An 11,510-nucleotide genomic window follows, 5' to 3' on the forward strand; every position below is an offset into this window, starting at 1 on the left:
ACAAAAGAATGTCAAGTCTGAAAATACAGACTTCATTGAAACTTAACCGTTCTCATTTTCCTGGTTTAGTTCAGCAATATCAAAACCGTTCTCAATTCACCTCTGCAGTTCAATACTGGATAAAACAGTAGGAAGTACTACACACAGGAGTAAAGACCCTCTCTGCCAACATCACAAAACGCAATAAACAATTACATTATCACCAGTGGAAAGTGATCTGATTTATGCATTTTAGCTCCATATATTAAAACCTCCTCTGCTGTCCAGATACTGTACGATGAAGCACAAGACACCAAATACAATCCATTAATTCAAGGGATAGCTAAATAAGGATCTTGTGCAACAACGATATAAACAATAAATGTGTATGTGCGTGTGTGGAATCATTGGAATTCCCTCTAGTGCTGACCCTCTTGGCATGGTCTTGTGCAGAGAAGAGCTTCTATCTAACACACCCATGCACTGAAAAATGAGGAATTAGATGTTAAGTTTGTTGAGAAAACTTTTTTTTAACGGGATAAGCGGTGAGAATTTAAAAAAAAAAAAAAAAAAAAAGGAACACACGCTCAAAGAAAACGTTCTCAGTTCATGAACGATCCCAAAGAGAGGGCACCCTTTGAGAAAACTAAGCATGAAACTAAACATCTGTTTATTATTTATGAGTTTCAAGGCTTCATATTTCTGATTTGCTCACGCAAAGCCTGAAAAGGGAACAGATTTAACCTGAAGCATCAGTCTGTAATTTTAGGTTTACACATTGTACAAAGCACAATTTAAGGCATTATCGACAAGCTTCAAAACTAGCTATACAATTAAAAAAAATCTATCTACAGAAACACACAACCTGTGATTTCTCTGATTTTGTGTGCTCTACATTTTCAAACTCTTCAATTTACCAATAGTATTTCATTTCAGAAAATACTGTAAAGGACATTTAGTGCAATTACATACAGCAACAGACTATCAGTGATGTGAAGAATTCTTTGGAAATCTTGTTATAAGTCTAGCTTCTGCTAAACATGGCACACACTGCTCTAAAAAAACTGAACAAAACAAAAACAAAAGCCCCTGGCTTTGCCGCATGGTCTTACTTTGAGAATTAACAGGAGGTAAAGTCACATGTGGCACTGCATGCACAATTTAATCACCCATCATAAAAACATCTTTACCTGAAATGCAATGTTGGAGTGGCTTTGCAACTGCACCGAAATAATGCTGGACATCATAATTAGAAATATTTGGCTCTGACTGTGTGGCAGAGAAGACAAAGTCAGTGTGCTATACACAGTAAGGTGGGGAAAGAGGAAAACTAAACAAGTAATTTAAAGCAAAAATCTTATAACCAGACATTGGTGTAAAACGTCTGCATCAACCAACCTGCCACACAACTACAGAGAGTTATAGTGAAGACATTAAAGGGACAATACTGAGTTTACTGCATAGAAAACACCAAGACTAAATGAAATGTGTATTGCTTACAATATGATAAACTTTATGTGGTGACCTTGTGATTTTAAGTCATGTTCTTGAAGGTAGTAAAACCATTTAGTGATTGGCAAACTCTAACTGCCAAGAATGTTAAAGAGCAGATTCACATTTTTTCCAAGTCCATCTTAGTTGAAGGGCACAATAAAGTTACTAGTGACTGTAATTACTCCTTTTCTCTATTCTGGATATAAAGAGCTCATTACATACCGTGATGATCAACCTTAGCAGCATCTGGGTTACACAAATCATGTGGCTCTTTTTCTTTTTCTTTTTTTTGAGTGGATGAACAGTTGAAATGTGTACTACAGTAAAACTGCAACTTTGTAAAATACCCACTTGATCTGTCTAACTCTCATATAAGCTGAAGTGCATTTTTGCTAACTACTGATTTTGTCAACTCTCTTACACTGGGATAACATCAGGGAGGAATCTTTACACAGCCAGTATAGTCAGAAGGAATAATTACAGACAGAAAAAATGTGAGCCTATTCAATAAACGGTGCATAATGACACCGTCAAAGACAGTTTACCAGACCTACATCTTGGCCCTTCACGCTGCTGACAGAGGGTCAGGTTGTACAGCCACTGAACCATGTAGCAATAGTTAAGGGATAAGCTGAAGGACAGTTAAACACACAAATGTGTGACTGCTGATGATGGACAAGCCAGTACAGACAAAATACTGCCAACCTTGTAACTAACTATTCCTCTTGTCAGAGTACATCCAATACAAAAAGAAATAGTCAAAAGTGAGTACATTTTCCAGAGGTAAGTATATATGGAAGAAAGAAATGGTAATGTTTGATTTCCACCTTAATGGGAATGTCTGTGTGAGGAATGCTATCTGATTAAAAACCTCTAAGATGATTTCACTTGAGGTCATTTCAATTTCACCCTTTTGTGGGGTTTTTTTTATCAAGGATATAAAATCAGCCAGGAGGGAAACTGCAGCATTCATCTTGGCTTATTTGTAAACAGAGTCGAAAATGCAAGTCAGTTTTTCTCACTCTCACCATAAAACAACGATACTTCAAACAATTTCCCTTCATTACATATATATTTAAAAAAATCTACTGCATTCTGATTCCTATTAGCATGGTCAGTGTGAAATTAATAGACATTTTTTCTGTGCAACACACCCAGTGGATAATGCATATGCCATTACAAATGCTAAGTCAAACAAACTGCTTAGTCAAACAAAAGACAAAACAGAAGATAACTTGAAAATGATCAGAACTTAATTACAATCAAGCCTCTCTTGCAGCTGCACTTATAAAAATCCATTAAAAAAACATCATCAGTGAGGTGGAGAATGAGAGGGGAGCAGTTTTATCTACAATGGTGTCTTGGGAAATTGGTCAAAGAAATGCTTTGCTCGTGTGAAACTAGTGAAAAATCTATGAATGTTAACAACGAAAACAGTGCATACCTATTTAAAGTTGGGGTTAAAAAGGGGGTCAGATATCTCACATCAGATGCAAACAGACAAATCAACCAACACCCAGAGATTATTAGGGTAAGAGTAACACAGCTGTGAGATGTAAAAGAAACTATTGCTTTAATTTGGTAACTGACTGAATAATAAATGAGGTTATGAACACAGAACAGCCCATTGCCCAAGGCAAACTACATAGCAGGTTAAAGTAACCTACTGCAGGTGACGTGATTCATTCCCAGCCAGTGCCTCCTCCGCTAATAACTAACATTGCATTAAATATCACTAGTAAGTTTGGACAAGCTTTGAGGTGTAGTGATGAAATGGGCAGGTGTTGCTCAGATTGGCTTTGGCTCGCAAGGGAACAGATTTCCTAATTGGAGGATATTCTCACTTATGAATGCAATATAACTCTAGTTATCACACAGAACAAAGCATTATTCCAATGTGCAGTATTTATGCAAAAACACACATTAGGTCCCTCAACCAAGAGCAAAGTGGTGTAAAGCAAAAGATTTCCTTTGGAGCAGAAACTGCCTGATTGACTGTTCCAATTGTAAGACGAGCCACAGTTGGCGAGAGCGAGAGAGAGAGAGAGAGCGAGAGAGAGAGCGAGAGCGAGAGCGAGAGAGAGAGAGAGAGAGAGAGAGCAAGAGAGAGAGCGAGAGAGAGAGAGAGAGAAGAATCCCAGGGCTCCTGTAAAGGAAGGAGGGGAGAGGAGAGAGCATCTCTGCTGACAGCAGAGGTTTTGCACTCCTGCTGGAGAAGTATAATGTTACATACACTAACAGCATCACTTGGGCCAACATCCCCTCAGGAGCTGCTGCTGTCAGTAACTCCACAATTTTTGGGTAAATGCTTTTGAACGAAAGCGGATATTAGGAATGAAGGTACTAAAAGATCACTGGCTGTGATATTCCAATACATCTGAACCTACAGAGGCAGTAGCATTTATGTGCTGCAAACACTCTGTAGTCCATAGTCCTCTAAAAATAGTCAAAAAGGAAGCGAGACCTGGATGCAATGTTAACTTTTGAGCATGGGTATGAGGAAGCTGTGACAAAAGAGGGAGGAAGAGAAATGCAGTGTGTAAGGACTATGGTAGGCATTTCATCAGCTACATACTTTCTAATGAGGGTTTCACGCCCCCGTCAGACCTCAGCTGGCTGGGAAACCACAGGCCAAACCATGACTTCTCACCAGGTGTACAAAGATTGTGTATTTGTATGTGTTAGGTGTGCAAAATCTCTCTCACTTTCGGAGGCTACATTCGCACTCTTTTTCCTCTTTCCCTCCTTGTCAGATTTTATTAGTATGGCAATCGCTATAGTTGCTACCAAACATGATGCTACTTCCCTGCATTAGAGCGCCCCTCAATGGACAGTTTCACCTCCTGAGGGATGAAAGAGGGCCTTGTGTGGCTAGAGGTGCTTATCTGAGGGCGTGACACTTCATCCCCCTTCATACTGTATCTCTGGAGGGCAGGTGAAGACCACCGCCTCTGAGAAACACCTAATCCCACCTGCATTGTACCCATCCCTGCTCCTGCGAAGGGAGGGCCCTCTGTGTGCAAGTGGTAACTGCTCTGGCTCCTCGGATGTTCTGTGGAGGTCCTACTTGGTCTGATGGGTGACTCAGTGTGTCCGACCACCCCCAAATGCGTGGCTTCTTCCTTATCTAAACCATCCTTCTCGCCATCCCTCTGTCTTTCTCTCTGGTTCCGATCTAACCTAAAATGAGACTGAGGCCGTGACTGCTGAGGGGCAGGAGGCCCCATGAGCTGGTGACCAGGTCCTGATGTGGTGTTGGTTTTGCTCAAAGTCCTGGACAGGTTTTGTTGCTGCTGTGACTGAAGCTGTTGTGGTTGTTTTTGATGCTGTGGCTGAAGCTGCTGCTGCAGGGTGATCGACACACAAACATCTCCTACTTGTAGATGATGGCAGGCCAAGCCGTAGAGCTGGGCCGTGCGCTCTGGGCTACAGGATGACCAGCCCTGTCCGAACACAAAAAAGGGGTGCTCCAGGGGCACATCAATGGTCACTTTGCTCTGCTGCTCCCCCACAGTAAAGTGAAGCGACATGAGACCTGGTCTTTGCTGGCTGGCACGGATGTCCACCACCATGCTTGAGTCAATTTTAAGCCCCCCACTCACTTCAGCACTCCGCACAAAGTCCTGAGTCTGCAGGTCCTCCACACGCTTCAGTTCCCCAGTAGCCAGCTGGATAATGGCCCCCTTCATAAAGTGTGATGGGTTGCAGGGAGCCTGGGCGGGAGCAAGGCTTGAAGCTAAGGCCTGAGTCACGTCTGATGTAGGCTGGACAGAAGGCAGCTGCGGAGGCTGATGATGTCCTGCGCTTGCCTCCGTTCTTTCGGGGAGGCACAATGTGGCTAAAGAATCAGAGGCTTTAAAGCTTGGGTTAGGTGAGGCCATGGTAGTTGATGCATGGCCGGCTGAGGCATCATTAGCCTGACCTGGATAGTGTTGCTGTGGAAGTTGGGGCTGATGCTGCAGATGATATTCTAGGGGAATAAGAACTGGCTGCCCATTGGCGAGCATGACAGTATGGCCTGACTGTCCTGTTTGCTGCTGAGTACCGGCCACTCTGGGGTCATTGTAACTTGTAGACTGAGCTGTGTACGCTGTCCGGCTGGAAATTACACCCGTGGTATCTCCATGGACATCTCTGGCTCTCTGGACACCCTGAGAGAGATTCAAGGGAGCAAAGGAGACTTCTTTTCGCATTCCACTACAACCCTGGGCAGAGGAAGCCAAACGACCAACCACCTGCTGCACCTGAAGTTAATTAAAAGAATAAAGTGTTGGCACATTTTTACTTTTACCAAAACACACACAAAAAAAATTTAAATGGTGCTTGTGACAAGATTTCCAATAAGACACCCAAATGTCTTACCCCAACAGCCGGAACTAAAGCATTAAAGAATGACATTTCTGTGTGGCTTAGTAAGTAAATACACCTAGCCATCCATGTCAAGGTTTAAATCCAGTCCATCACAACTAATTTGAGGCGTGACATGCTTTAGCAGCATTCTTCTCAACATCTTATCCAACAAGCCACAAAAAGGTTGTGCAAAAAAAACGTAAAAACATTTAAGGACAAGAAGACAACCAAACTTTTTTTGTACTTACTGGTTAGACAAACCATACGATGGCCAATTAAAGCTTGTTGTTAAAATGTAAAAAATGCTACTTGATGAGTTTACTCATTTTAAATGGGAGTTGGATTTTGGAGTTAGCTGTATTTGGATTTGTAAGTATTTCTTCTTTCAAGTACGTCGTCTCAAACCAACAGGTACAGTACTTTACTTATTGAAAGGGTAATACCTTCCTCTATACACATCACAGAAAAAGTCCTAAGGGAATCAGTGAGCCTTTACCTGCATCTACAAAAAGCACAACCTTGACAGTGGCCATTAGTCTAAGCTATTTTTTAACACCACTCAAGTTCTTTCTGTGCATATAAATGGCCACTTGCATATAAATATTATAAGAAAAATATTTTATTCCATGATCAACATCCATATTGTTGCTGAAAAATAAAAATAAAAATTTAATTCTTAATCATTTAACATGCAAAGTGTTATGTATTTACATGACTGTTTCTATCATCACATTAGGAAGCTATTTATGCATCTTACCTCCAGGTCACTGTCTGGAGTACTGCGCCGACCAGGTGAGCCCCTCTCCTCCAGCCGTCGGTTCTGTAGGCCTCTGTCTTGAGAGTGATCCTGTGATGCAGAGATTGGTACTACATGCGACAGACGTGCATTTCTGGAAGTGTAGGCTGAGTCTGGTACAACCTCTCTAGCTCCCTGCTCTTTATCCCCTCCATTCATCTCTGGTGCATTTTCCTGCTGGACACCGTGATGGTCTCTGGAGGTGGTGGCAGAGGCAGCTCTGGCTCCCTGAGAGGGGTAGAAGACTGGCACCCCTCGAGAGCTGAGCTCTGATGCTGGCAGGAGTCCTACAGTACCAAGGTGTTGCTGGGCAGCTTGCTCTGAAGGAAGCATCAATGGGACACCACTGGGAGCTGCAACTTTGGAGAAGGCATGAGCCCCTACCTGGGCCTGGGGAGGAGGGGAAACAACCCCTTCCTGTATGACAGATGGATAAGGAACAAGGTGGGACACAGCATGGGCCTGAGGAATAGTGCCTGAGGGAGAAATTAATGGTCCTGGGACAAAGCCAGGAGATAAAGCATAGGGGACTGCTGAATAAGGGGAACTAACAAACTGCAGAGAGGAATGAGGAATTTGGGCATAACCAAGAGAAGGATAGTGAAGGCCTGGATGCTGCAAAAGAGAGGAGTGTACACTGTAGGCTGGAGAAATGTGGCTTAACACTGGGTGAAGACTTGTAGGTGAGTAGGTAACAGATGGAAGAGCCACTTTGTAGAGCATAGTGTACTGGTCCATGGGCACTGCTGGTATGCCATCAGAACTGTCCACTCCATAATGAAGCCCTGGTTGAGCTCGCAGCCACTCTCCAGATTGGGTGCCTCCCTGAGTGTCACTGTTGCCTGCAGAGTTCTGGATGGATACAACTTCCTCTTCTCCAATACCCCCACCACCACCACCAGCAGCACCACTGCCACCACTTCCTCCTACGGCGGCTCCACCTCCCCCTGTACCCCCAGCTCCACTGTTGTTACTAATAGGGAGGTCCCTCTTCTTGGGAGGCAGGCACTCCTGGTTGCGCTCCTGGGCTGGTTTCATGGCAATCCTCTGACCAAGGAAGTAGCTTTACTGTACTGCATGGGAACTGAAACTTGCAAGCCAGTCCCCCCACACAGAAACCAGTTCTGAAATCACCTGGCTTACCTCATCTGTCAATTCACCTGAAAGAAAAATGAAATAAAAAAGAAGACACAGAAAAGCCTGATTACACCCCATCAATGCTAAAATTCTTAATATACATTTAAAAATTAACTTAAAAAACTAAACAAAACAAAAAATAGTTTTTAGTTTAAGGTATGTTTGAGATGTTCAAGGTTGGCTGGTGAGAGAATGTCTTACCCTACAGTTGAAAAGCATTTAGGGTACTGATAAACTAATCTGTCATCATATCGTTCAACACCAATTCAAAACATAAATGAAAACAGAATCCAATGATTTGCACAATAGAACACAAACAACATATCCAATGTTGAAACTGAGATATTTTAAAACTTCATGGAAAATATCAGCTCATATTGAATTTGATTGCAGCAACACATCTTAAAAAACTTGGAAGAGAGTGATGTGTAGCATCCCCTCTTCTTTTAACAACTGTCTGTAAACATCTGGGAAGTGAGGAGACCACCTGCTGAAGTTCAGCAGAGGAATACTGTCTCACTCTTGTCTGATGCAAGATTCTAGCTACTCAACAGTCCTGGGCCAAATTTATGACGTGCCAAATGTTTTCTCTTGGTGAAAGGTCTGGACTGTAGGCAGGCCAGTTCAGCAGCCAGAGTCTTCTCCTGCGAAGCCATGCTGTTGTGATGGATGCAGTATGTGGTTTAGCATTGTCTTGTGTAAGCTGCCCACAGCACAGGCACTAATGCACCCCCACACCACCAGAGATTTTGAACGGTTCTCTGATAACAAGACGGATGGTCCCTCTCCTCTTTAGTCCACAGAACAGGGCATCCATGCTTTTCAAAAACTATCACATTTTGATTACTCTGACTACAGAACAGTTTTGCATTTTGCCTCAGACCATTTCAAATGAGCTTTGGCCCAGAGAACACAGATTGTGTTCACATATGGCTTCCTCTTTGCATGATACAGCTTTAACTGACATTTGTGGATTGCACAGTGAACTGTGTTCACAGACAGTGATTTCTGGAAGTGTTCCTGAGCCCATGCAGTGATGTCCAGTAGAGAATCAGGCCCGTTTTTAATGCAGTGCTGCCTGAGGGCCCAAAGATCACACACATCCACTTATGGCCACTTTTGACCTTTGGCCTCGTCCCTTGTGCACAGACATTTCTCCTGATTCTCTGAATCTTAAGGTCATACTATATACTGTAGATGGTAGGAGCTTTAAAGTCTTTGCAATTTTATGTTGAGAAACATTTTTTGGAAATTGTTTTGTTTGTTTTTAGATTAATTTTGATTGTTGAACCTCTGACCATCTTTATATTTGAGAGTCTCTGCCTCTCTGAAATGCACCTTTTATACCCAGTCATGTTACTGACCGTTTGCCAATTAAATAATTGGTTGTCAAATGCTCCTCCATTTGTTTTTGATTTGCAGCAATTACTTTTATGTGTCACTGCCATCAAATTCAAAACGAGCTAATATTTTCCATGAAATGGTAAGATCTCTCTATTTCAACATCTGATATGTTGTTTATGTTCTATTGTGAATGAAACATGGGTTGATGAGAATTGCCAAATCATTGCATTTTACAAATCCTCCCAACTTTTTTGGAATTGGGGTTGTATAGAATTTGCAGACATATTTGCAGTGTTAGACTGGCCCAGTGTGAGGTTCAGGTCTTAAAAATAGAAGATACCCATTTTTTTGGGCTGGTACAGGTGTCCCTACTGGACATAGAGTTGAGTGAAAACTTGTGCACCCCTTTACTTTGAAATGCAAAAAGAGTAAAGCATTTCTCATTTAGTAGCTATTCAATTATATCTATATCTCAATTATTCTTCATCATCTAGTACACAATCAGCTCTTACAAATATCCCATTATCAGAAGTAACAAAAACAGTCAGACAAAAACAAAGTTATTGTAAATTAATATAACAATAATATAGTAATATAACAATATATAACATATCATTGTAAAAGTTTGCATCCTCCCTTTATTAAAAGATTTACTAATAGTTAGTATGTCTTCTCTTTGCCTTTATTACCTCCTCTGAGCAGTTTGCATGCTTTCAGGTGTAATTTTAGCCCATTCTTTGGGGTATAATAATTTCAGGTCACCAGACTGTTTAGTTGTCTGTGGTGTATAACCTTCTTTAAATTTTATTCTCGATCCAGGGAAGGTAAAACATTCATCTTGTTCTTATTAAACCAGTCCTGAGTTAACTTTGCTATGGATCACTGTCTTGTTTTAGAATCCACTGCACATTCAGCAAGTACAAATGTTCTTCTATCATCAGAAGTAATAAAAACGGCCAAGGAGTGTTTTTTTTTTTTTTTTTAAATATAGCAAAATACTGAAAAGTGTATTGGTGCAAAGGTTTGCATTCTCCCTGATAAATCAATCAAACTGAACTTGAATTCATTTCTGATTAACATTTGCATTAGCTTAATTTGCATTTAATATTATGTTGATAAAAAACATTGTTACATCACTCATTGTGCCGTTTTAAAATAAGTGGATGCAAACTTTTACACCCAACTGTATGTGTCTTTAAATTGTGCACAGTAAGAAAACTCTAAGCATTGGCGATGCATTTTCCATATGCAGTACAAATATTTAAAGAGATATTACTCTTATTTTGCATTTCGAATTTCTGAAAAATATTTTTACTTAAGAAATTTCTATTACATGCCAAGCCTTATGGCCATCCCCTGTGAAGCAAGCAACAACTTGTGTAACATTACTCCACAAATAGCCAACTTTAAAATGGCCCCTCAAGTGTTTCGTTTTGCAGAAATTAATTAAGTTTTTGTTCATACATAACAATAACAAACACGCCCGAGTACAGCTGCGACTGTGTCCCGTTGGCTTCGGCTTTTACTACAGAAAGGCCGGTTGAGGTGTAAAACCCAACAAAATAAAACTTGGGTAAACCATCATATGCGAACATGTTAATTACTCTTAATCTAATACGAACCAAAAATTCAGATTTACTCATCTATCATGAATCTGACCTGGAATAAATCTTTTCCCCTTACAGTCTCCGATGGGTTCCTGGTTTCACTCAGCACAGCGCACAACCATAAACTAGAAAATCCGGTAAACAAGATTCCTACAACAACCCCCTGAACAGCACCGCCTAGTAACCCAGAGCCTGATAAATGTAGTCGACAGTCTGAGTTTTCTTCCAGTTATGGCTCCACATCACTTCAGAATAACAATGTTTACCGCTAGTGGCTGACTTTGCTAAAGTTAGCTAGCTAATGGAGTCAAGACTTTTCCTGTAACCAAAGGAAAGTAGGAGTGTGGCACTTTGTACACAAACATAAAATGTAGATAATATGTTAGAAGAGTAGTTAATTTTACATGGGGTTATTTATTTAGCACATTTATTTAGCCCAGAGGTTCATGCTAGTTAGCTACAGAGCTAACATAGCTACAACTAGCTAACTACCTTAACGGACTTTAGTTCTGCTTGACTTATATCTGCTCTCAACTAACATGTCAATGCGCAGAATGTGTATCATATATGTCTCGGCTTTGTGTGGTCCTGTAGACGTACCTCTAAATGTCATCGCGAACAGGCTTTTCTTTTTTTAAAAAAAAAGTTGATATGCGGAGGGATAATTGAAGAAATCCAAGCTAAGGTGTCGAGCCCATTTTGAAGGCCAGCAGAGGCGCCCACCAATGACGTCATCCTTTTATTCCATTTCCTGCTTTTTCTTCTTGCACAAAAGTTTAGCGCTACTCAAACTTTGGATAGTT

The 11,510-nt window shown here is 41.2% G+C and overlaps 1 protein-coding gene across 2 annotated transcripts; it reads right to left on the reverse strand.

Moving 5' to 3' along the window:
- Positions 1-498: 498 nt before the first annotated feature.
- On the reverse strand, positions 499-11,447 carry atxn1l (ataxin 1-like). 2 transcript variants are annotated; one of them, XM_067485443.1, is made up of 3 exons: positions 11,308-11,447; positions 6,581-7,779; positions 499-5,717 (listed from the first exon to the last, which is right to left on the reverse strand). In XM_067485443.1, the coding sequence occupies exons 2-3, from the start codon at positions 7,655-7,657 to the stop codon at positions 4,272-4,274; spliced, it is 2,523 nt and encodes an 840-aa protein (XP_067341544.1). In that variant the 5' UTR covers positions 7,658-7,779; positions 11,308-11,447; the 3' UTR covers positions 499-4,271. The 2 variants fall into 2 exon arrangements, with proteins under 2 accessions (XP_067341544.1, XP_067341552.1); XM_067485451.1 differs by lacking the exon at positions 11,308-11,447 and adding an exon at positions 10,760-11,222.
- Between the last annotated feature and the right edge of the window lie 63 nt (positions 11,448-11,510).

This window comes from Channa argus, chromosome 2 (assembly GCF_033026475.1).
Source record: "Channa argus isolate prfri chromosome 2, Channa argus male v1.0, whole genome shotgun sequence".
NCBI lineage: Eukaryota > Metazoa > Chordata > Actinopteri > Anabantiformes > Channidae > Channa > Channa argus.